The 26,444-nt window shown below is 39.0% G+C and overlaps 1 protein-coding gene across 2 annotated transcripts; it reads left to right on the top strand.

Annotated features, from left to right (window-relative positions):
* Window positions 1-1,233: 1,233 nt before the first annotated feature.
* Window positions 1,234-26,444, top strand: Ca13 (carbonic anhydrase 13). 2 transcript variants are annotated; one of them, XM_048420209.3, is made up of 8 exons: window positions 1,234-1,386; window positions 4,090-4,287; window positions 10,773-10,891; window positions 16,602-16,697; window positions 18,035-18,097; window positions 18,664-18,819; window positions 24,348-24,503; window positions 25,670-26,444. In XM_048420209.3, the coding sequence occupies exons 1-7, from the start codon at window positions 1,350-1,352 to the stop codon at window positions 24,465-24,467; spliced, it is 789 nt and encodes a 262-aa protein (XP_048276166.3). In that variant the 5' UTR covers window positions 1,234-1,349; the 3' UTR covers window positions 24,468-24,503; window positions 25,670-26,444. The 2 variants fall into 2 exon arrangements, with proteins under 2 accessions (XP_048276166.3, XP_048276165.3); XM_048420208.3 differs by having other exon boundaries at window positions 24,348-26,444.

The raw sequence follows: 26,444 nt of genomic DNA on the forward strand, positions 1-26,444 counted from the left end.
TGTGTGTGTGTGTGTGTGTGTGTGTGTGTGTGTGTTGGTACTTGCATGTCAGGGCATGCACGTGGATGCCAGGGAACAACTTGTGGAATCGATTCTCTACTTCCACATTTGAGTAGATTCAGGAATTGAACTCCAGTGAGCAGGCATGAAGGGCAAGTGTTTTACCTGCTGAGCCATTCCACAGGCCTGCACAAACTGTACGCATTCTTCTCTGATGAAAGGGAGTGTTTTCATATTTTATTTATACATTAATTTCTATAAGAATTAACTTTTATTCTTAAAAATTATCACTAACTGAGTTATTACCATAACTGAACTTAATTCTTCCAGAAAATGGAGAAAAAAATGGAGCTAGCATTCTGCTGACACAGAGCAGGCGTCTTAAGCTTAACTAAACTTAAGACTATATTGAAAAGTTGTTCTGCTGCTTTTATGCTGAGGGACAGGCTGCAGTGTGTGGTATTTAACTGGGGGTAACAATACGCAATAGTTAAATGAATTATTATTTAGTGGTGTATATTTTGCAGTGGTTACCACACAGCTCTCCAGTGACTTCGATTCCTATTTCACCCAGCAATTCTGTGGATAGCAGGGAAAGAAAGAGATGATATTTAAACAGTCACTCATCTTGTTTTAATGTCAAGCTCCTGTTCATCAAGAAAGTGCTCTCACGAGTTGGTGCATAAGCAGCGTTGGAAACTGACCACAACTCAAAGCCTTGGACAGCTAGAACACTAATAATTTCGAAAGTCACACAGTTTTTACTGTTCAGCAACAGTTGAAAGGGTAGTAGGATTTGAGAACCAAGAATCCAGTAGGTTTGGTTTCTTCTATGCAGGGCCAAGCCTGCAAGATGCTGAAGTAAGCCAAAAAGGAACCAGAGAAATGAGTAATGCAGAGTGCAAAGGATGGGGCTGTGGGGGCAGGGAGGGCTGGCCCGTGAGGTTAGCACTTCATAACTAGCAGTTGTTATTTTAAGTGGTAGTTATTACTGCTACCAGCAGTGATGTCTGTGCCTCTGTAATCACCACTGCCACCATCAAGGCTCCCTGCATTTCCCAGTCAAAATCTTCACCTCTAGCTGGCAGCTCCTGCTTGGGTGAGTCACTTCCAGAAGAGTCTCTTCGGGGGTGTCGACTTCCCAGAAAGCAGGAATTCCCCTTGGGGAACCCTTCTGGCTGCTGGCCACGGACCCCCCCACCCACTCGGGCGCCCCCTAAGGGTGACGACCTTGCCCTCCGGTTTCGGGTTCCCGGGCACGGGTCGGCCCCGCCCTCCACCCGCTGGGACCGCCCAGCTCCCTGGCTCGGGCGCCCTGCCATAGGGTTCGCGGCTCTCCATCGAGGACCATGGCGAGGCTGAGCTGGGGATATGGCGAACACAACGGTGAGCGGGACTTCAGCAGGGGCAGGTGCCGTCTGGTGGGAACTCTGAACCGGTGGGTGGGTGGGGGCCAGGGGCCTGGTTCCTAGTGTGCTCTTTCAGAGCCGACAGAGGTGCTCATTCGCCTTCACTCGAAAAGCCCACCACTGTCCGGAGAAAGCCTGAGAGATCAGAAGTCAGATGGCACACTTGTGAGAAGAGAAGGACAACTTCAGGGCGGCATGAGCACGGCGTGAGCACGGGACGCCTTCCAGAGACTGTGGAAGAAATCTTACTAACTTGTGATTTGCATACTGGCGTGAAGCTTGCTTAGGGCTCGCTCTTCACTCTTCCTTTCCTACCAAAAGGATCCGTTCAGAGATCAAAGCTTAACAATGATTATAGAAATCATAACGTGGCGCTAAGTGTACTTATTGATAAGTGTGGCAATGAGATATGTACTTTTCTTTATATTGTAAGTGTATTAGACATAAAACATTTTTCTGCTTGGTCTATTGAATTGAACTGATTGTTTAAAGTAATTATTCAAAAGAATTGCAGAGAAAGAATTGCAGAAGTCTATCAAAATGGAGTTTGCGAATACTATTAAAAACTTCAATTTCATGTACATTATTGGACAGTATTCTACGGTACATTTCATGCAAATTTACTGAAATTTTTCCTTTCTTTTACTTTATTTTTCTGACTTTGTGGTTTGAGATGGTGTCTCACTCTGTAACTTAGACTGGGCAGAACTCGTGGTCATCCTTTTGCCTTAATGGAAAAAAATCATTTTTAATTGCAGCTTGCTTGAGGTTGTCATGAATTTTAAAATGGCACCAGATGAACTTGAGAATTTTAAGAATGAAACTAATGTCACAATGACAATCTTATATTTCACTATTCTTTAATTTGTGCTTTGGAAAGACAATTTCACACTTTTAATTTTTGTCTTTGATGGAATAACTTTTATTATTTGGCAGGTATAAGGTTGTGCTAATCAATAAGTACTGATTTTACCCTAAGAAGTAGAAAGTGTTGTTTTCAATAAAATTCTTCTCCAGAAAATTTAAAAATTTCTCTTAGAAAAGGCATTAACCAGGAGTCATTTTATATCTTATTCATTTTTTAACTTTACAAAAATGTTTAGATACAGTGGTTTTAAGAGACCCACACCTTAAAGGGAGATTTTGTGAAAATTCTGTTGTGATGTGCCACATCCTAATTTAGCAAGCCTTGTTATTTCTTCTTGTTTGACAAAATTAGTGACTGATCAGAGTAAGGGGATCTTGAGCTGAGGGCAGCAGTGATGAAGTGGGATGGAAGGGGAACTCTGGACAGGACAGACTGCCTCTTCCCAAGCAGTTTGTCACTTCTTCCACTAACCTCTGATCATTTTTAATGGTTTTGGCCATGTGACATCACCAAATATTATATATCACTGTGGATGTTCAAAAGTTCACCAGATCTGAGGAACCATGTGCTGTTTCCTTAAGAACCAACCATGTTAACGTTTAAGTTTGAATGTGCTAGAAAATGTACAAAGGTAGGCCTCTTTTAAGAGGTACAATAATGCAAGCGACTAGATAAATTGGCTATTTGTTTTTTGCTTTTCATAGATTTGACTTCTCTATAAACAGCTCTGATTGTGGATGGCTAGGAATTGATGAAGAAAGGGGTTCGAAAGCGAAAGCAGCGCCTTGCCTATTATAAAAAATGTTTGCACATTGTGACAGACACATTGCATATTTGAAATCTTGTACTCCTTAGCAAACTTATATGTGGTGGCCATGAAAGGGAAAGAATTTCTATATTAAATACAAAGACTAGATTGTGAACAGAAAGAGTCTCACATAGAAAGATAAGTGAGATGATCGAATAAGAAAATTTAATGCCTTTTGTACAGTGTCTTCTGGGGATTTTTAATGCGAAATTGCTATGACCCAAAGCATCTGATTCACAGACACCTTTGGGACAGAGTGTGTTGATGCTTAACATGATCTTTTCATCTCTCTACTTTATAGACTTCCTGGCCTCTGGAGCAGGCAGGGCACATTCTTGATTTTGAGATGGAATTTCTTTGTTTGCAACAATGAATTGTACTTTTGTTTTAGCTTGGTAGATGGGTATCTTTGGGGAATACTTTATAAAATGTAAGTATTCCTTTACCTATAAGCACATTTTAATTATGTAAACAACTTAAAGCAAAATAAATGCTTTCCATGCCCACAAAGTACTAATCTTGCTTAAAATATAGTTACTGGGGCTTTGAGGATGAGGATATTACTTTTACTAATCTTTTTCAGGGGGCTGTGGGAGACATGCTTGTGTATGCGAGTGTTTTCTTGTGTGTGGGTATATATACATGTGCATGTGTGTGTGAACATCAGAGATTGACCTTGGTTGTCATTCTCATTTTTTCTCCATCACCTTCTGCATCATTGAGTCAGGGTCTCTCTGCGAACCTAGAGGACAGTGATTCAGTAAGTCTAATTAGCTAGTTTGCTCCAGACACCCTCTGTCTCTGCCTCCTAGGTGTTGCGTTCCAAATGAGCTTCCACACCCACCTGGCGTTCATATGGATGATGAGGACCCAAACTCTCATCGTCGCGTTTGTACTGCGTGCCCTTTATTCGTGGAGCCGTCATCTCTGTGGCCTGCTATCAACTTTAATTTGTTGAGTGAAGAACTTACTTAGCCCTTTTCTTTTGGTCCTATGCATATCAGGCCCTATTCACTGGAATCAATTTTTCCCCATTGCTGATGGTGATCAGCAGTCTCCGATTGAGATTAAAACCAAAGAGGTGAAATATGACTCCTCCCTCCGACCTCTCAGTATCAAGTATGATCCTGCCTCAGCTAAAATCATCAGCAACAGTGGTCATTCCTTCAACGTTGACTTCGACGACACAGAGGACAAATCAGGTCAGCTCTGTTGGCTTATTTGTTGTTTTAAGACTTATTCTCCTATCTCTCATTCTGGGATTTTCAAAATTGAAGCATATTTTTTCATGTGAATTTAAGTGCTATCTATTTGGATCTTTATGTTACCATAAAATAGTAGAGAAAATTTGTAGGAAAAGTGTGCTGCATGACATTTAAAAATTGGTTTCAGCTTATTATTACTTAACAGTTAAAATATTGAAGTTTAATAGTGTTTCATAAAAGATTTTAATCTTTCTTTTTCCTGGAAACTTTAATTATTTTTTTAGATTTATTTATTTTACATGTATGAATGTGTGGATGTTTAGAAGTTATGATGCTCGTGAGCTCCCATGTGGGTATGCAGAATTGAACCCAGGTCCTCTGTACAACAGCAACAGATACTCTTAACTTCAACTGTTGAGCCGTTTCTCTAGTCCCACGTTTCTGGAAAGTGTTTAGTCATAATTACTTTACTAATTATGGTAAGCATACAGTACTAAGAGATTTGCTTTTTAAATCATTTTTTTGCTTACAATCACAATATGTATATGTAGTAAACAAAACATAGAGAAATGTAGGACAAAAATTAAGTATATCCCTACAGTTTATTATTATGTAATCAGTGTGGCACTTTTCTTTAATATTTAAATTGATATATATTTAGATATATATGTATGTATATTTGAAGTCACACACACACACATATATGCATGCCGTATTAGTATCTAACATTTACTTTTTAAATTATGTTTAGGCTAGTGTTATATTACTCTAAAAATTTTTCCTATTCAAAATATTTAGTGGATTTTTTCATTAAAATGTATAGCTCTAACACCGTTGATAATAGATAAGATATAATTATCATAATTTATTATTATGTCCTAATACTGAACATTTAAGGAAGAAGGAAAGAGGTATTTAATTTAAAAATAAAAATATTTAAAACATCTATCCTTATATTTTTCATTACTTATATTAAAAATTATATTTGATTTGCTCATGGTTCATATCTTTCACAATGTGAATTGTGGACTCACTAAGTAGAAACTTAACTCACATGTCCGTTTATTACTTAAAGGGAGAATAAAATAATATTTACTTAAAATGAATATTTAATACTGTTTGAGCCTACCTGCTGCCAAGCATGAATGATACTGTGTTAAAAATATATATCCAAATGGAAATGTGTGAAAACTTGTTGTCGTTTGTGCTTTCACGTCATTGTTTGATGCACTTAGGGAGGTTAGTGTAGGTTCCAAGGATTGAACTCAAGTATTAGGCTTGCTGGGAAAGCATGTTTATCTCCTGAGCCATGTCATTAGCTTCCTATTAAGGACTGAAAAAATTTAATCATTTGATTCATCAGCTTATAATTAAAATCATAATATTCTACTATTGTTAAAAAGCATTGTTGTTAGTGAAAAAATTGTTAGCTTGTATAAGTGTCTTCGTTGCATTTGTCAGATCATCACAGGGGTGCCTTTCTCTGGACCTGTACAAAGTACATAAAGAAAAATGAATGTGATATTTCTTTTTATGAGAAGCAGAAAGGGAAAACCGGCCTTATTATATGTATTCAACTGCATTTCTTCTGGGCTTAGAGTTTTGTAAATCTGTTATTAGGTGGGCTTAGTGTACTGAGAAGTTTGGAAAAACAGTTCAAAGTTTCTAAATATCAAATTGCTACCATCCACATTTGTAACAGGATATGTTTATAATATTTCAATAATAAAATATCTAATGTTCTCAAATAAACAAAAAAGTCTGCTCACATCTAATTAGAATAAAAAGTATTGAGATAATACTTCAAAAAGGATGAATATTAGTATTTTATTTGAAAAAAATTTTCTCAATTCAATTTGATCTGCAGCAGTCGAGGTCTCTCTCTCTTTCTCTCTCTTCCCGCCTCCCCTCATCTCCCCGTATCTCCTCTCCCTTCCTTTCCCTCCCTTCCTCTCCTCTCCACTCTTTTATTCCTTTAAGACAGGGTCTCTCAATGAACCTGGAACAAGCCTTCAGCCTGCAAGCCCAACAATCCTGCTTGCCTTACCCCACAGGGCTTGCAGGTGCCTCATGGCTACATCTAGATTTTTCTCTTTTGTTTTGTGGTTTGTTTGTTTGTTCTTCTGAGTCAGAGTCACTCTGTGAAGTCCTGGCTGACTTAGAACTTTCTATATAAACCGGGCTGTCCTTGAACTGAAATAGATCTGCCTAATTCTGCCTCTAGAGTTCTGGAATTAAAGGTGGGAGCCACCATTCCCAGCCCTGACTTTCAAATACTGGCCCACATGTTTGTATAACAAGTGCTCTTAGCCACTGAGCCACCTTTCCAGCTCCAAGAAGCCATTCTTGACTAAAAGTTAACTCTGAATGTTATCAGTGAACACAGCAGAGGCACAGAGTTGTCCTCATGGTCCTTGAGATTTTTGCTTGGTTGAACAGATGCCCATGTGCACACTGCCTAACCTGCAGGCACCCACTCTTCAGAATGTTAATAGAGGACTGATGGGCATGGAATTCTTTAGGAAGAAGTATCTACTGCATATAGAGGAGGGTGACGAGGAAAGAGAAACCTGGTAGTGGAGATGGGCTGCTCTCGCCTGTGATACTCGTCTTTCTAAACTCAGAACTCCCTTTTCTCAGCATCTCATCTGACTCTGGCTCCCGTAGTGTCCTGGGATCACTCCACCCAGAACTTTCTACACTGTTCTAACTGGCAGGTTGGCTTCTCTTGACCTTTTACATTAGTGTTTTATTTGGAAGCGATTTCTTTTTGAAAATTCTAAATGAAGGTAAACAATAGCACATGTGACTTTGGAGAAATTATTACTTTTTTAAAAGAATAAAATGGAGAAAATAGTTTATTATTTACTCATCAGGGATGGCAGCCCACCATTTGGCGCACACCTGCAACTCCTTCTCTTGTCAGGTATTTACCAGTCTAGTTGGCTGTGGGACCTGGGAGAGTGGAACCTATGAATGAGGTAGACTAAAATCTCACGCAATAGCCAACTTCATTCAAAGCTACAGACAGAGTAAAATGTCCTATCACAAGGGCAAACAGGCAAGCCTCACTTAGCAAAAACATGTCTTTCCATAGAGGCATATCGACACTGTAATGGTATGCTCTGTCCCATTAAGAGACAAGCCACACCCACTCCCTCCCTCTTTACCCAGGCAAGCTGATCTTCAGCTTCCAGCCTGAGTTCCTTCTGTTTTCCATCTCCCTCATGAAGAGGCAGCTCCTCTCTCTCTCTCTCTCTCTCTCTCTCTCTCTCTCTCTCTCTCTCTCTCTCTCTCTCTCTGCCTGTCTGCTCTTCTCCCTTTCTCCCCTTCCCTTTCATAACCCACTAAATAAATATCCAACCTCACTCTGCATGGCGTTTCTATCCATCTGTCTCTCGCCCACCATGAGGCTCCCTGCCTGGGACTCATGGCCTGCTGCAGCCACTTGGGGAACTGCGCTGTCCCTGCCTGGAACTAGTGGCTCTCGGGACCACTGTCCACTGCTGCTGCTTGGGACCTGCAGCATTTCTGCCACTGTAGCCACTTGGGGATCTGCAGCATTTCATTTTTACCATTACAACGGTAGCAAGCACTTCTACATGCTACACAGCTGAGAGGAACACAAATGCACATTCCAAGACAAATTTCACGTTTTTGAAAATCCTGGAGTCACAGGACTCATCTTGTCTCCTTAGAGTTTTCTCACAAGAACGTAGACTTCTAGTACAACTCCATTCTTGAACCAAATTCTGACAGTAAGGCTGAATTAGGAGGGTCATGAGTCAGCCTATTTAAAACGCCAAAAGAAGCAGTGGTGGTGGCACAGGCCTTTAACTCCAGCAGTTAGGAGGCAGAGGCAGGCAGGATCTCTGAGTTCAAGGCCTACAGAGAGAGTTTCAGGACAACCAGGGCTACACAGAGAAACCCTGTCTCGAACCCCCCCCCATCTCCACACAAAGAGTTAAAAATAAATTGTCACTATTAGTCTTGTGCCACATATTAACTGTTTTATTAAGATACTAATAACCTAGATATTTTTTATGACAAGGGTTTCTTTGTGTAGCTCTGGCTTTCCTGAAACTCCCTCTGTAGACCAGGCTGGCCTTGAACTCAGAGATCTACCTGCCTCTGTTTCCCAAGTACTGGGATTAAAGACATGCTTGTGCTACCATCACCCAGCTAAAGAGATATTTTAAACTCACTTTTCCTGACCTGACCCCATTCAATAGAATAGTCTTCTCCACAATTAGGCATTCGCTTATCATAAACTCACTTGGCTATTTTACTGAAATACTGACCTGTACAGTCTGAATGTGTAACCCGTAAAACAATCCACATAGTTTAGCCAGGCAAAGCTGGCTAACCTGACTTTAACTGTAGGATGTCTCTCTAACAATGTGTGCTGCTTGTATCACTTTCTTTCTCCAGAGCCAGCTTGCCTGAGTTTTCTCCCAAAGTCAATTCCACATTGATTACCTAAGCTCTCTAATCTCCTTTCTATACGCAAGGGATTGACTCTTTGGCCAGCTCAGATTTTGTTATGCAACAGCAAGAAAGAAAAGCACAATAGAGCACTTGAGTACTTTCCTTCAGGTGCCATTCCAGCTGCAGTCAGTGTAGGCCTGCGTAATGAATATATGACTGGCGTCACTCAGGGGACTCATGGTGAATCTATTTAAAGGCAAATCAAATATCTTATCCATTTATTCATCAGATATTTGTGCATCTCTTCTGACAGTTACCAAGCTAGGCAGTGGGAATAGCAGGATCGCAGTCTCTGCTTTCATGTGTGCAGCACAGTACAAGGAGAAGCAACAAAAGTACTGTGTTTCTCAGGGGAAAGCAAGAGCAAACTCACACACTGACCTCAATGGTGATCTCTTCTTTTTTTTATTGTTCAGAGTGCTTTGAAATAGCCTTCTTTGGGTACTATCATTTTTAATTGTGTGCATGCATATGTGTGTGTGGTGTGTGAACACACAGCACTGGTACACTTTCTGAAGAGTAATTTAAATATGCGTTGTTATTATCTATGTTTCTCCAGTCTAACAGTTTTGTTGTCTGTTGGTTGTTAGGAAAAAATCCTAAAACGAGCCGCTTAAGAAATCCAATCAGGCCCAATCAAACCAAATTAACATACCGATATTTTATGAAATGCAACACTCTCGGGTGGCCGAGAGCATGGCAGGGAGACAGAAAACTGGGGAGCACATGCAAAACCTGGGACCATGTGTTCCTGCTCTGGGCGCCCACTTAAATACCCTGTGAGAATGGTCCTGACTCTACCCCGGGGAGGGGTCAGGGCCTGGCATGCTGGGATTTGGAGTCCAGGCAAACGCAACTCCCAGACCAGTGGGTTGGGATGGATGTTAGGAGCTGGAGTGTCACTCCCAACTTAACATTACATTGGTGGAGTTTAGTGTATTCAGCATACAAAGTTTCCTTTCTGTCCCTATGTCTGCAGCATAAACAATTAGGCAGAACTAATTTAGGACTCTCTTCTGTTCCCTTCCTTCCCCTCCCTTTCACTTCTCTCTCTTTTCCTTCCTCCCTTTTCTTATTCTTTAATTTGTTATACAGGCTAGCTTCAAACTCAATGGATAACTCCGGTTGCCAAGATTACAAGTGTGTGCTCCTTCACCTAGTTTAGGACTGCTTTGTATTAAAGTGTGTTTATATATATTTATAATATAATTTTATTATCATAATCTTAGAGATAATATTTCCTGGAGGAAAACACTGAAATATACTTCATCAAAGTGACAAAGACATCTTGAGTTTTAAAAAATAATTTAAATTCTTTTTATATTTTATGTTTATTTGCAAATTCCTCTAAGCACAGAAGGTGCACCAGTCTTTAACGTCACAGCAACAGCATGACCATGGTAGCGGTGGGTAGCACAGCTACTGTGCTGCTCTGTACTGTGCACTGGAGAGTCTCTTGCTTACCATGTTTCTTCTATTTGCACAGTAGTCTTAGGGAGACTGTCTCTCTCCAGTGGCTAGATGAGTAAGTGGCAGCTTAGAAGGTAGGTTTTATCCAAGACTATGCAGATAGAGAAAGTCCAGATCCTTGTCATCCAGACATCCTGCACAGCCTGCATCTAATCATACAAGCTATTTGGCTCTCCCAAGCTCACAATGAACCCTTTTTGCCTTTCATATTCTTATGCAGGGAATCTGGCTTGCTCTCAGTTAAATAGAGTGGATTTTCACTTTTGAGAATTCCAGTCCATTTTCCTTTGCTGTCTGTGGGTGTGTTGTGACTTACCAAGTATTCTGTAAAGATCTACATGATGGACTCTGTTTCCAGTGGTGTTTCTTTCTCTCACCCTTCATATATGTAAAGTTGTATCTATACCAGCAAACAGAACCGATTTGTAAGGACAAGAACGTGTTTAGTGATTCAGGGAGAAGATTTGATGGGATGGATCAATGTGATTTTTCTTGCTAACCATTTAAAATGTGTTGGTGTTTAGTTCTGCGTGGAGGTCCTCTCACTGGAAGCTATAGGTTGCGGCAGTTCCACCTACACTGGGGCTCAGCAGATGACCATGGCTCTGAACATATGGTAGATGGAGTGAGATACGCTGCAGAGGTAAGGTGCACAAACAACCTACTCCATAGCAGAAGCCTTCTATAGTCCCAAGAGATCCTCAGGTACTTAGACACCTCGGTGTCTGAGACAGCATCATTCATCTAACAGGAAAGCTTCACACGTGGCCGCTCATACCCTTAAACTCTGAGAGTGTAGTGTTGCTTATATGTTTGGAAATGGGTGAATCTTAACATGGTGTCACATGCCTGCAATCCTTGCACTGGAGATGTCTAGGCAGGAGCATCAGGACTTCCAGGCCAGCAGTCTAGGATATATGACAAGATTCTATGTGATAAAACAAGACCAAACAGGAATAACAGTAAAAATAAGAAGTATATTTGTTGGTGAGAGAAGGTGTAAATCAGAGACTAACTGGAAAAGAATAAGTTATTTATCCAGTGAGCCATTATGATTCATTTATTTAAAACCCAAGTCATGTGACATTAAACTTCCTCTGTTGGATTTCAAAGGCCAGAGAGAAGAGAAACATTTGTATTATGTTCAACTCTGTGCATGTTTGATCCAAACACAAATAATCAGACATAAGCAAAGCTCACATTCCATACATGACAACAATTAGTGCTTTAGACATGAAATTCAGACTGTATTTACAAGAATCTAATGCACTCTGCTACTATTCAAAACATAGATAAACAGCACTGAAGGGATTCTGGGAGCGTGGACAAACTTGGCTTTGGCAGGCCTTGCCCTTCTCCCTGGTTACTTTGCCTTGCTAAAACCATTAGATTACATTCCTAACGCTAGCCACTTCCTCCTCCTGAGGCTGACTACAAAGATTCAGCTATCAAAGTATTAAAGTGCAGCAATCAAAGGCCCCCTTTAATTCACCTAATTAACATGCCCAATTAAAATGGAATGCATTATTCTATGGGCCGCAACTATACAGAGACAGTCCTCTGTCCCTCCAGAACAGGTATCCTTTCTCCTTCTTTCTTGTTCCGACCCCCTTCACTCTCATCCTGTATCTCCTGTCTTTGTCTCCTATTCCCTTCCCTTTGCCCCTCTGGCGAAAATAAATCTCCTTTGTGCTGATCACTTGGTCTGGGTGTCCTGAGATGATACCATTTCTGTGAAGTCCAAAATTAATGCTCCATTGTCTTATTCCCTTTTCTCTGGTAAGGTAGTCCTTTTTGTTATAACTGCATTTACTAGGAATACTCTGACTCTTCTAATCCTCTACTTAAAATATGGAGTGCCATATACCTCATTTTAATACCATTAAATAGCACTGAACTTTACCAAAAGATGAAAGCCAAGCCTTTCCTGACTCAACAAAGACTATTTGAGTGGAGCGAGTTTGGCCTATGATTTGTCTAGGCAGACTGAGCAGTTAGTTACCAGGTGCTACAGATTCTCTTCAGCTTTTCATTTTCAGAGATGTGGTTAGACACCCAGGAGAGTGCTGTTCAGAAAATCCAGCAAATGGAACTTCTTTTCCAGTTTCCTTATTTGTTTCCTGTGTACCTGGCCTTTAGGCTGCCTTCTAACACTCCCATTTTGCCAGTGTTTTATGTTGCAATACTTACTCTGTCCTCAGGGGAGAGGATTGAAGTGCTAGGTGTTTGGTTCTCTGGCAACACTGATAGCATGTGACCTGAAGAGTGACTGTGGGGTTAGGCAAAGCTTCTTTGAGACAGCATGCAAGGACAAGGAGAAGGCGCTGTGAACAATATCTTGACTCAGACTGTTTCCTAGGTCGAGGCAATAACAAAGAGAAGTGCTGTGCAGTAGGAATGAGATTGAGCATGCTGAGGGAGAGTAAGAGTTCACGTTATAGGACTGAAACTGGTGAGAGGACAAGGGGAGGCCCCTGTCCTGCAGAGCGCGGACCTGCTCTGCTTTCTATTTTCTAAAACACACTTGACTGCCAAGTGGAGAACAGGCTGTTGTGGGACGGATGTTGGAGGAGGGAGACAAAGCAGAAGACTACAAAAGAGTTGAGGCAAACAGTGGTAATTTGAGTAAGAATGTAAAGACACTGTAGAGGTTCATGATATACTTGGAAGGCCATGCCACTGGGGCTTGCCTATAGCAAGGCTGTAGATACAAACCTGGATTTTCACAGAGGATATCAGGGCTGGAATTTCTAATGTCTGGGAGACAGTCACATTTGGCCCACAGTTCAGAAACATCCCTTTGTGCTCAGCTCTAGAGATGGTTCCAGTGTGTGAATTAGCTTTTCTAGGTACCTTTGCTTAAGAACATAGCTGTAATCATGTTATTTCCCATTATGAAATTGAAACAAAAAGAAAACAAAGACATTTTAAATTGCAACATATGAAAATGTAATGTTTCAACTATGATTTATGATATTATAGACAGCTTAGAGAAATCTCATCATGAAAAAATTTGTGCCAAGACATGCAATGGTTGTTGAAATGGGAATGCCCCACATAGGCTCATGTATTTGAGCACTTAGTCCCCTATGTGTGCTGCTGTTTGGGGAGGTTTAGGAGGTGTGGCCTTGCTGGGAGGAAATATGTCACTGAGGGCAGACTTTGAGGTTTCAAGGCTTCTTGCTGTATTCACCATTTACTCTCTCTGTTTTGTGCTTGTGGTTTGAGATACAAGCTCTCAGCTTGCTGCTCCAGCCACCATGCCTGGTGCCTGCTTGCCTGTTTCCCTACCATCATGGATTCTAACCCTCTGGATCCCTTGGCCCAAATAAACTTTTTTTTTTTCTGTAAGGAGCTTTTGTCATGGATCACATTAACAGAAAAGTAACTGATTCACATGGATATGAAAGAATAGTGTAATTAAAAGGTTAATAGTCTATATTGGAAACTGTATTTGTTTATGGTTTATCTATCATTGTTATATGTTTAATCTGAACTATCTCCCACAAGACCCCTCATTGAAAATTTTCCTCCCAAGGTTATTGTTATTGGGAGGTTGATGAACCTTTGAGAGGGGTGGCCTCAGAGGAAGTTCTTGGGTCATTTCCAGTGTGCCCTTGAGGGGTGTAGTGGGACTTTGCTTTTTCACATGCCATTTTTTGCTACCTGGTGATGAGGTAACCAGTTTGCTCTGTCAGGTACTCCAAATGAGACATGCTACTTTGCCACCTACCAAAAAGGTGGGGGCTAGCTGATCATGTACTGAGACCATTGAAACTGTGAGTCTAAATAAAACTTTTCTCTTTATAAACCGATGATCTCAGAACAGGTGAAAAACTAACACATTAATGTAAGAAAAGCATAAATCAGATTTCCACATTCATGAAAGATTTTTCCTATAGTACTTGGCAGCATATTTTGGATCTCACAATCATTTATCTTAAAAGCACTAAAGTTAAATAAATACTATATTTAGAAATGATTTTACTAACAAGTAAGAATCTTTTTAATTTTGTTCTTAAATAGTCTTACAAAGTAACTCTGGCTGGCCTGGGACTCACTGTATAGACTAGGATAATCTCAATTTCAGAGAAACCTACCTGCCTCTGCTGGTGCTCAAAATCTGGTGTGTTTGCTACTCTGCCCTGTAGGAACAATCTTAATCTGACTATTGTGGCGGCTAATTACTTGTCATTCATCTCTAATTGATGATCCTGTTAGTCAGGAAGTAGGAAGTTGCTAATTTGTTTACTTTTAATACAAAAAGAGACTATAATATATGTTCCCCTGTGAAGGTGTTAAATGAGGGAGAAGAGGACTTTTTAATAAACAGATTTTTTTATCTGGTTTCTCATCATATTTCAAGCTATTGTTGCTTAGCTAACAGAAAGATGTCTACATAGGAGATTTCTTTCTCTGAACTTACACACCCATTTTCTAACCAGTTGGGTTCCTGAACCTTTGATGCCATTTCTCACTAAGCAAGATATTTAAGGAGTTGTTGTAATTGGCACAGAGCCATTTGAAACTTTACCACCCTCATCGGCCTATCCCCACAGTGGAATGTTTGTATCTCTCCTGAGTCCTGTGAGCCTTGTTTCATCATGCAGTGGTTTGAGGATTCTTTCCTCCCCCTACTATCTCACATAAACTAGGAATGTGGTACAGAACCCACTTTGTATGCTTCTGTCTGGATATCCCTTTGTTTCTGTGCTTGTTGCACTGTTACAATTCTCTTCATTTCCGTTGCCTGTAAGTTGTGCATTTCTTCTGAAGCATGGTGATGAAATGTGTATTTGAATATGCCAAGTTTTCTCTGTGACAGTTGGCTATGAGGGTGATTTGACCATGAAGGCTGAATGAGTGCTCTGCTCCTGAGCTGCGAAGAAGATCCCTAAGGATCTTATCTGAGGTGATCCTTGGTATCATCAGGTCATTGCTTATAACAACATGGCATGGCCTTCAGCATTTATGATAGGAACTAAATTTTTTGGGCATGGTATGTTGCCCTTTGGCTCCTCTCTGTCCTTCTTTCAAGCAGAACTGAAGTGGTAGTCATCTTGGTTATTCTGAAATTTTTCATATTCCTCTGTATTAAGGATACTCTGTTGCTCACATGTAGGTTTTTGTTGGGTTTTATGAATGTCTGCTTGCCTGAGAATTAAGTTACAAAATAAGCAGAGACTTTTCAAGAGTCTCAAGTTCTCAAACTCCTCTCTCCCTTTCTTCTGGCACTAGCTGCCACTTTCTTCATGTTCAGGCACCTCCAATTCTTTGACCCAAAGCCTCTTTTTTTTCCATCAAAACTTGCTCTTGGCAATGGATCTGAACATATTTATATAAGGTAGTAAATGTAAACTGCCTATGTCCGTCAGCTCAATATGATTATGGGAATATTGTACCCCTCCATCAGAACACTAAATGGTATCCCACAAATGTATGTAACTAACACTTAACAGTACAAATAATCTAATAATAAAAACATGACTAGTTCTAAAATAGTTTATCATAGGGAGAATTTGCATTTCCCAGCTACAGAAATGTGAGACTGCAGTGATAAATATGACAGGTCAGTTTTAGAAACAACCTTATTACCCTCAGCAACCACTTTATACGAGTTAACTTCTTGAACCTTTACAGTGCAGGCACCTCAGTGAACTCCATGGACAGCTTATATCTGGCCCATACCTGCTCATTTGAAGTAACTTCAGTGAGGGGCAGAGGCCGCAGGTCACATGAAAACAATATTGGAGTGTGGTAGGACTGAAGAAAGTGGGCAAAATGTTCAGGACATAGGAAACGTGCTTTCAAATAGTTGACCAGAGATAGCTCGGTGCCTGCAATTGTTCTGATCTCATTTTATATGAATAGATTAGAAGGATAAAGTCAAGGTCTACTGAAGGATTCTGTTTTAGGGTTTTATTGCTGTGAAGAAACACCATGACTATGGCAACATTTAATTGGGTTTTCTTACAGTTCCAGAGGTTTACTCCATTATCATCATGGTAGGTCATGGTGGTGTACAGGCAGACATGGTGCTGGAGGTGAAGCCGAGAGTTATGCATCTTGATCCACAAGCCGTAGAAAGTGAACTGTCTTAGTGGGTGTAACTTGAGCTAAGGCAACCTGAAAGTCCAATCCCACAGTGATACACCTCTTCCAACAAGGCCACGCATCTCTTAACAGTGCCTCTTTCTATGTGCTGATGGGGGTCAATTACAGTCAAACTACTACAGATTCCTTATACATTTGAGGCCCCAGCACCAGGCAGTTATATCAATGTTTCACTTGCATTTACACTTTTCACCATGCTTATGCAAATGTTTGAATTATGTTGTGTGCTTTCTTTTCAGCTCCATGTTGTCCACTGGAATTCAGACAAATACCCCAGCTTTGTTGAGGCAGCTCATGAGTCGGATGGGCTGGCTGTCCTGGGAATATTTCTTCAGGTGAGAATCCACTGTTGCATTTTAAATAGTCAGACATAAACTAGTTTTAAACAGGAAACTAGTTTTAAATTTAGTATTTCCCTTTTGAGGTGAACAGTAAAATGTTCCATAGTAGTGTAGAAACTCTCTAATTATTTTTCGCATTGCCACTTGAGCATTTGTATGTGAGTAGCAACTGATGCATCAGCAAAAATAGCAGCAGAAGTAACAGCTGAAATCCCAAGAAGAAATCTAGGCTTTTCTGGTTCCTGATTTCAACATTTAGAGACCGGGAACAGAGGAAAATTACTTTGAGGCCCTCAAACACACTGATCAATTGTTTTGAAGAAAAGAAAAGCCATAAACTTCTCCTTTTCTGATATTTGCATGTGAACAGACAAGTTCTGTCACCACACTTGGGGACAGTTTCTTTAGGGTGTGCTCTTTTTCCATGCCTCATTATCTGTGTGATGTTGTAACTTGTGGGGATAGGGCAGGGTTGAGAGATTGGGAGTGATGTGGGAAGCAGCCAGGATTTTATCTGAGAACTCTAGGTGTTGGCAACAGGATCCAAGAATGGCAAGAGAAGGCACTTGAATCTCTCAGGGTTTTAAACATTTAGGTAGATTGAAAACACTTTTATTAGTGAAATGTATACATTTTATACATTTGTATTTAGAATGCATTTGCTCTTCAGGGTAGCCTCTTGATCTGGGACTTCAAGTAACTTTAGCTTGCAAGTAGGAGATCCAAGATTTTATGTAAGCAGCCCAGTCAGTCTGGATTCAAATGTCACAGCTGACTTAATAGTCAGTCACTTGTCTAAGCAGTGCTTCTTTGAAGTTAATCTGTATTTGAAATGTGGCTCATCAGTTAGGAGTGATTGCTGCTCTTCCAGGGAACCAGGGTTCAGACCATAGTCAGATTATTCACCAGGGCCTATAACTCCAGCTCCAGAGAATCTGACACCCTCTTCTAGACTCCTCGGGCATCCACATATACATGATCAATATACATACACACATACTCAAAAATAAATAAATAAAATAAAAACAAATCATTGGTACACCATCTGATACATGTGAAGCTATTACTCCCAACTTTGGAACCAGACTGTAGGTGCAGTCTAGGATCTCCGTAATATCTTGTTCAGATATTACAAAAAAAAATTGTTTTACTAAAATCTTCTGGGATAATCAGCTTGTCAGGTAGAAGAGAACGTTGGTTCTAGAACAGTCACTATAGGCTTGAGCTGACTCTGGCTTTTAGAAAATAATTTAAACTTAAGGACAGAAATGGAGTGCTTGCACTAATTTGCTATTATAACTATTTTTGTTTTGAACTTTTACATCTTTTAGATTGGGGAACACAATCCCCAGCTGCAAAAGATCACTGACATTTTGGATTCCATTAAGGAAAAGGTAAAATTAATTACTATTACTATTTGTTAGTGACTAATAACTTCCTTCTCTCCTGCTTTCTTTGAAGTGAGTATCAACATACCAGACCAAAGCTGCAGAGCGAATTTACTGTCACTTATCTTTTTAAAGGGGCAAAGAACCTGATATTATCTAAAAGAATCACCAATAAATGTATGCAGATTTATGTTCTTAATACTATAATTTTAGAAATAAGACTTAAATTGTAACTTATTTAAAAGACTACTTATGTAAAGTGAAATTCTTTTTCTCTTGACCTGGGATCTCTCTACATATGTCATTTAGAGCCCAGGCTGACCGTGAACTCATGACCCCGCTGCCTCTACCTCTTGACTGCTAGGATGTAGGTATATGCCTGCCTCTCTTGTTCTTCTTAAATAAATTCATAGAATTGGCTACTTTATCTAGTCTTTTTTTTTTTGGAGTAAGATGGAGATTTGTTTTACTAAATATTAATGAATGATAGTAAGTAATCACACAGAATTTGAATGTGTTTGTGTCTCGCTGTGTGTGATTTGTAATCTGTAATATTCTTTTTGCTTTCCCAGGGCAAACAAACCCGATTCACAAATTTTGACCCCCTGTGTCTGCTTCCATCATCCTGGGACTACTGGACATATCCCGGTTCTCTGACAGTCCCACCTCTTCTTGAGAGCGTCACATGGATTGTTTTAAAACAACCTATAAATATCAGCTCTGAACAGGTGTGATAATTCTTCCCAGTTGATTGTGATGTTATCAAAGGAAATTGCTAAATCACTTTTTAATGCTGTTTTTATTTCTGCCACATTTTGGAGCCTGGCGTTTTCCTCCATTAATTAGGTGAATGGTTGGACTAGGATTCCTCTCTCCTTCATCCACTTCCTTTCTCCTTCATTTTTTCTTTCCACCAGGTCTTTCTAAGTAGCCTATCTTGGCCTTGAAATCAGGATCTTTCTGCTTCAACCTCCATGTTCTGGGATTATAGGCATGTGCCACACAATTCGAGGCTAATGGTTTCAAAACTCTATTAATTGACGTTTTGTGTAAGTCTGTAGTCATTGTTCAGAAATATTATGTTATTAAACTTTAAGCACTTCTTAACCTGTGGGTTGTGATGTTCACAGAGGTCATATATCTGAAATTTACCTTACAATTCATAACAGTAACAAAAATATAGTTTTGAAGTAGCAACAAAAGTAATTTTAAGGTTGGGGGTCACTGCAACAGAAGGAACTGTATTAAAGGGTCGAAGGTTGAGAGCCACTGTCTTTAAGTCTCTTTGAGTGTGAAACATAATTTTGAAGGCGTGTTTATTTGCTTTTGTTAGTTAGTTAGTTTGTTTGTTTGTTTGTTTGTTTCAGTTGACATAGAAACAGTCTCATACAGAGAGGACAGTTAGTACAGCGATGCCTCAAGAAAGGCAACCCTCTCCTTTCTCCTCAGTTCCTAGACTACTGCTCCCACAGTTTTAGAAATGAACACTGAGATTGGTATCAGCCCAGTCCCTGAGACATGCGTATGCCCGATAGCTTCAAGCAAAGGAAATGCTGTATACTTACACTTTCGAGTGGCAGCTCTCCTGTTATGTGTTTCCACTGTGGTAATGTCAACTGAATTTTGGCTTTTGTTGACAGAACTTTTGTGGGGCTGCCTGAAAGAACATTACTAAGAGGTAGCTCCCATCTGTACCTTCCTTGCTAAAGTATTTACTCAGGCATTTTCTTTGTAAAGTTCTATTTATCTTTCAAAGTGATAGGGGATCAAATTAAGGGCCTTGCTCATGCTTCAGTCCCTCCCTGCCATCAGAGTAGGTCACAGGGTCTGGAATCTCAGGATATCGTAAGTCCTCAGAAATATGTTCCTCAACATTATGTTTCTCAGACAAAATCTTTCGTCGGAGGTCTGTTTAGCTCTTTTAAGGTAGACATTGCAATCTTCACAGCAGTAGGTGCAGTTATTTTTGCAGTGAGTTAGTACGCCGTCCTGCACTAGGCCTGTGTGTCTGCGTGGCTTTGTGTTCTCCATCTTGCCTCCATCAGGCTAAGTCTGGTTTGGCTTTCTAAGGTCATCTCAGGAGTGAGCACTGAGATTGTATTGAGTGTTTTCCCTTATTTTGGGTTACAGACAAGAAACGACTTAGTGTATAGTTAGTAAAATACTTCATGAAAGTTTGGATAATATCCAGGCATGAAAGTGATGCGTAGACATACATGCACACAAAGCACTCATATACATTAAACTAACAAGTAAATAAACACTAACAATCCAGGAGTCCTATGAATTTTGTTCATCACCTAATGAGAAAAAAAAACCTGCTTCTGAGTCAGTGGCCTTATAAATGGGGTTAATTTTCTTCCTTTCACTTGCTAAGTTGCTTTTAGTCATTTACTAAAATTGAAAAACTTAGTTAAGTATTATGACTTCAGAATGGCTAATGGCAGGTGGATAATGTTTCCCTTCATAGTTCAAGAACATCTTTATTCTTTAAATACACTTGGAAAATAACTTTTTGTTATTGTTGTTTTTTTCAATACATAAGTGATTTAGACAAGAACATTATAAAGATATTTAATTTAATTATTTAGTGAGATGAAATGAACCTTACTAAAAGTAACTCCCTACAAAGTTGCATATTATAACTGCCTCAACAGTGGATTCAAACAGTTATGTTTGAGGTTCATTGTGCTAAAATTGTTAATGTGATTTTTCATGTATGATAGTATGTGAAAGAATAACTTAATTTTAGAGCTCCCATGAATTGACAGTTTCCTTCAAAACAGTAACTTAAAATGACTACAGCTGGGACACTATTAGATATTTTAATGTTTCCCAGCTGGAGGGAGGCATTTAATGACCATTAAAATTACTATTAAGATTTAAGGAATGAAGAAAAAGATATTTTTAAAATCCAGTTTCAACTTATTCACAAGGAAAGAAAATTCTAAGACAAAGCACTGTAGGGGCTCTTACATAAGGTAATTAATTAGGACTCCTTCCAAAATGCCAAGGTTGTTAAAAGCAAAAGGAGACTGAGAAGCTAACAAGACATTTCAACACAGTGCCTGTGGATTTGGCTTTGTGAAAAAGTTCTTGTCTAGTGTCCTGCAAGACCTTACGGTCAATACCCAGTGCTGAAAAAAATGGGAGAAAGTAAATAAAAGTCATTATTAGACAAAACCAAAGGCTGTCTGAGTACAGAAGAGACTCATCAACGATTCCAAGCTATTGTCAGAACAATAGCTATGGAAAGTGAACCATAGAATGTAATACATAATAAATAGCAAAGTTGAGTCTGGGATATGTGGGAAATATTTATAGTCTTTTTGTAGTAGTTATGTAAATCTAAATTTTTCCTAAAATATAAAGCTTATAAAAATGCAAAAAAGTTCAGTTGCTCAGTATTTTTATATAGACAATTATATTATTGATTTAAAGACTTAGCAAAAATAATTTTTCAAAACATTTACTTTTTAAAATTTTAAATTTTTATTTTTGTTTTACTGTATGTATGTGTATGTGTTCTGGTCAGGTCTGAAATTTTTGGAATTACCCTAGTCTTGTTATTTAATTGTTCTGAGATCACCTTCACAAAAGTGACTTTGCATGGTACCTGCAAATGTAGATCTGTAAAGATCTAGAAAGGATAGTTGGGTGGCAGTAGTCTAAGACTCAGAAATGATGCGAAAAGTGTACACTGTGTGCCTAATAAAGTGTTTAAAGTGAGCTTCTAAGAGAGGCACATTCTGAAATGTTTAAACTGAAATGAACCAATGTTCGGAATTTGCTTCAAAGTCATCTGGACTGAACTTGTCCATATTGGGTTTCACAGTCTAAGTTGATGAGGATGACTGATAACAGAATGGCCATAAAAGGCCAGGGCATAAATTTCAAACTTCGTTCAATTCATCTGGATTAAGCAAAGAGAGACTGGGTAGGCATGTGGGTTGAGAACCGGGCGTGTGTTGGTGGGAGAAACATTCCTACTTTATTAATGTTTCCATGATAAAACTAAGTGAAAGAAGAGTAAACTAAAATGTTTTTTTTTTAAATTTTAATGCAATTTACTTTTGTGGTAGTTCATGATTTAGTTGATGAATAACTTATTTGTTGAAACATCCTGGTTGCCTCTTAAGATTGTCATTACTGAGATGCGGTAACAGGCATTGTTGATAAGTCATTTGGGAGATTCAATGAAACAATGTAATATAAAGCACTTAGCACAGTGTCTGAATCTCCATGTTCCAGAAAGGAGGTTATTTTCATTATTACTCACCTTTGGCAGGCAGCAGAGAGTTCTTAAAGATAGCTGAGTATAACTATGGCATAAATGTAGAGGACTTTGCGAAAAAGGATTTCATCTTGCTGAGGTTGCAACTCAAGGAAACGAAGACCTTAGTAGTGAAGCCCAGGAAACCAGCAAAGCAGGTCATACCTACCTCAGCCTCCAGGCTATGTGGGGATGTACCTGCCACGAATGGGTGGGTGCTGAGTCAGTATAGTGAAAGAGGAGCAAGTTTCCTGCCAGAATGGGCCTGTGTCTACATGAGGGGATAAGGTGTCTGAGCTAGCCAGGTAGTTCATGAAACCAAAAGAAACTAACCTTAGCAGGACTTGCCAGGTCCTACCTAGCTGGGCTAAAAAGATTTGTTCAAATACCGGTATTTCTTTGGGGGGTGAGGTGTCAAATGTCAATGGTTTAACATACTTCAGAGTGAGTTTAAAAAGGATGTAAGCACATGAAAGAGCATACATGTGAATTCTCAACAAGGGGCATCATGTGCTTGCAGAAATCATCTTAAGCCTAGGCCAGGCCAGGAAAACATGTTCTCAGAAACATGATGATGGTGATGAAGAGAGTACGGAGACAGGTGTAGGACTCTCGGCAAATGAGCAAGCTGGGAGAAGAAAGTTCTACTATAAGATGCATTTCTATACTGATGAGGTTAAAAGGATGCAGAGGTAGGGATTCATTAACAAGCTTTTAGATAAGTGTGTGTGTGTGTGTGTGTGTGTGTGTGTGTGTGTGTGTGTGTAAACCAAAGACAAAGACAGGTCTTCTAAGCAATCAATGATGTCACTCGGGAGGTGCATTGTCCTGGAAGGCTCATTCATCACTATTTTGAGGTTGAACTGCGTTCCCAACACCATCACCTTGATTGGAGTTATGACTAGGGTTTTATTAGGCTCTGTTACTGAATTTTATCAGCGATTCTTTCTCATAAGTCTTATCTGTTTTCAACTAGAATGGCCCACTCTAACATAAATGACTAAGTTGTAATCATTTATCTCCTTATTCCCATGTCTGGACTCCTTAAAAAGACATGCTGGAATATCATTTGTGAAGACAAAGATCTGCTTCTAAATGGGTGATCCTGTATCTACAGGCCATGCTTATAAGACAATGTTGAGAGTTTCTTTCTCCTCTTCTTTCCTCCTGGTTGATACTGTACAAGGAATGAAGGGGATGGAAGCCTAACTGATGTGGCTCTGAGATCAGGGGACTAAAACTGCATAGAGAATAAAGGCTCTCAGTCTTACAGTTTACCAATTTGTCTTCACCAAAATACAGCAAAAATCAAAACAAACAGCAAACCTTATTCTAATAAGCAGTTCTTTTTGTAGCACATGAGGTTAGCATTATTCAGGTAATTTATCCAGTCTTTATTTTATTACTGTAGACTTTTGCAAAATCATAGTAAACAATATTAAACTTTCCCAGATTATTGGAATTTCATATCACATTTTTAACAGGCAATGTATATTGAACTCTGAAACAGTTACAAGTACTATGTAAAATTATGTTTATTGATATACAAAAAAGCTTATAACTGTATTATATGGAAAAACAGATTCTTTTTGAAAAACAGATTTTAAACATCAGGTATATTTGAGCATATTTTTGTAAGAAAATATGCCAGGTGTGTATTGGAGAGGAGAAAGGGGACATATGGAAAATTGTTCTGTGAATATCAGTATGTACTATTTAGAGCACTTCCTACTTTTACAACTTTGATCCTTAAGTAAAGAATGTTTATATTCTTAATTTCAGATCCATCATTGTTTGTATAGTGAAGGGAACCTAGCAGAACAATTCTTTATGATTTGTGAGTTGCAACTTAGAAATTTAGCATTGCAATATTTTTAGATGCTGGTAGTGGAAAGATTATAACTCTTTTATCTTTTCCACACAGCTCATTAAGTTCAGTCTGACTTTCTATGGTGAAATTAATTTTGCTCTAATTTTCAACAGCTGGCCAGATTCCGTAGCCTCTTGTGTTCAGCCGAGGGCGAGACGGCAGCTTTTCTGTTGAGCAATCATCGTCCACCACAGCCCTTGAAGGGCCGCAGAGTGAGAGCATCTTTTTACTAACAGCCACAGTGGGTCAGCACAGCCAGAAGCATGGAGGTGCAAACAAAACAGAACTCAGACTTTCCTACTAACAACTTTTCTAGACTTTTAAGTTTAGGGGTTCCATTTTCCCAGCGGCTTTGGTATCACAGAGAAAACTGGAAATCTGAACTAACTTAGCTCATTACTCCTAGATTTACAGTCACACATATCCAATTGGTAAACATTGTTTGGTGTCTGTTAATATCACACAGCTCACCTGCTTCAGCCTTCATGTCCATATGGTCAGCCTTACAAATCTCAGACTGTACTAAAAGTTTGTTGTGGCTTTTAGCTGATTCTACCACATTTTAAAAGTGTTTGCTAAAAACTTTAAATTCACTTTGAAAGTGGTATAATTCCCAAGCAATCAGTTCTTACGGTTTTTATATTTTTCTTATTAATCAAGACTATATATTTCCTTTAATGTATTTTTTTCAAGCTCTCATTGTGTGTACTGTGATAAAGTATACTATGTGAGACACACAGGAATTAAGATAGAATAATGTTTTTACTTTTTTGATCAAAGTAACCTACAGTTTTAGTGAGGAATTCTTTAGGATATAAACAACTATTTAAGACCTTATTTCATATAATTCATCCACCTAAGAATGTTAATGACCATCAGGGTGATGACTGACATACCGTGTGGTAGTGTTGGCTGCCTCCCGGCAGTAACTGGTTCAGTCTGTCAGGCTACACAATACCGCTGCAGCAGAACTGCCCTGAGCTGGTGAACAGGTTCCATATATTTGCTTGTGTTTTAAAAGAGCAGGGAGATATCTTATATCCATTGTTTTTTCTGTCAGTAGTGAAAAAAAAACAAACTGAGTTTCACATAGATGCCAAAGCCATCCAATGCATTTTTCTAGCAAAGCTCATTTCTCATTTGTTACTAAGTCTCTTAATGATTGAATAAGATGTCATTTGGTAATAATTTTAACCTGTTCTAGTGTTTGTATTTGGTGAAGGGGATGGGTGACATGTTTCTTTTTTTTCCATTATGAAGTGACCCTATCATTAATTCAATAATCATAGTTAAGACATGAATATTTGTTACACTTTTGCTATTTTCTGAGAAAATGTTGCTGGGTTTCTTAATTTCAATGATTTGTTTCAGATCTCTCTCATCTTCTAAATATAAAGCTAATTATTGAAAATGTTCTTTGTATTCTTCTTGATAGAATAACTTCATTTTGAGAAAAATTGTATGATGGAGTCTACTGTCATTTAAGACAAGAGCCTGAAGATTAGAATGGACACCTCAGCCATTGTTTTTCTCTTTCAAGGTCCAACTTAGGACTTTAAGGAAGACCCATATGCCATACATATTTAATGAGTTTCATAGTTATAGGATTTTTGATAATTTTTGTAGCTGTCATTCTACCTGAGATAAATACAGCAAATAAATTAACAATTAAAATAGGATACCTCTAGAAAGTTTTTTAAAGGTAATATTTATTACTCCACTTTTTATAGTCCTGTGCCCTAATAGTACCAGGGTTGGGTGAAAAGATGTTTCTTTCGTTGAGAAACACAAGCTGGGGATAGTTCTGCCAGAGAAAGAGTCTGTTTTTTTGGTTTTTTTGTTTGTTTGTTTGTTTTTTAGTCATGGTTTGGAGTGTGAAAGGTGGGAGTTCCAATGGCATCCTCGAGTCACACAATTGATAATTCATATTTACACTGCAGCATGGTGTCTGCTCTGTGATGTACATTTCACCATAGTGGGCTAAAACTACCCACATAGCACTGGTTTCCTTGGAGATCATCTGTTTCTGTATATCTCTTGGAGGTAGATGGTTGGTGCTTTCAAACCGTCATAATAGGCTCTTCCAATAGAATTGCAAGTTACTCATGTGGATCTCCCTTTTCCCACATCACCTATTTTTGCTTGTTAAGAATTTTGTGTTATAATTTAATTTGAATCAACTTTAATAAAGAAAACAAGATTAAACACTT

Source organism: Myodes glareolus, chromosome 16, assembly GCF_982192425.1.
Source record: "Myodes glareolus chromosome 16, mMyoGla1.1, whole genome shotgun sequence".
Classification (NCBI taxonomy): Eukaryota; Metazoa; Chordata; class Mammalia; order Rodentia; family Cricetidae; genus Myodes; species Myodes glareolus.

Excerpts from the sequence above, each read along its gene's own strand:
- Ca13 (XM_048420208.3), top strand. The coding sequence starts at position 1,350 with ATGGCGAGGCTGAGCTGGGGATATGGCGAACACAACG. Across the intron at positions 18,098-18,663 it reads TGGATTCCATTAAGGAAAAG|GGCAAACAAACCCGATTCAC; the intron begins GTAAAATTAATT and ends TTGCTTTCCCAG. Across the intron at positions 18,820-24,347 it reads TAAATATCAGCTCTGAACAG|CTGGCCAGATTCCGTAGCCT; the intron begins GTGTGATAATTC and ends AATTTTCAACAG.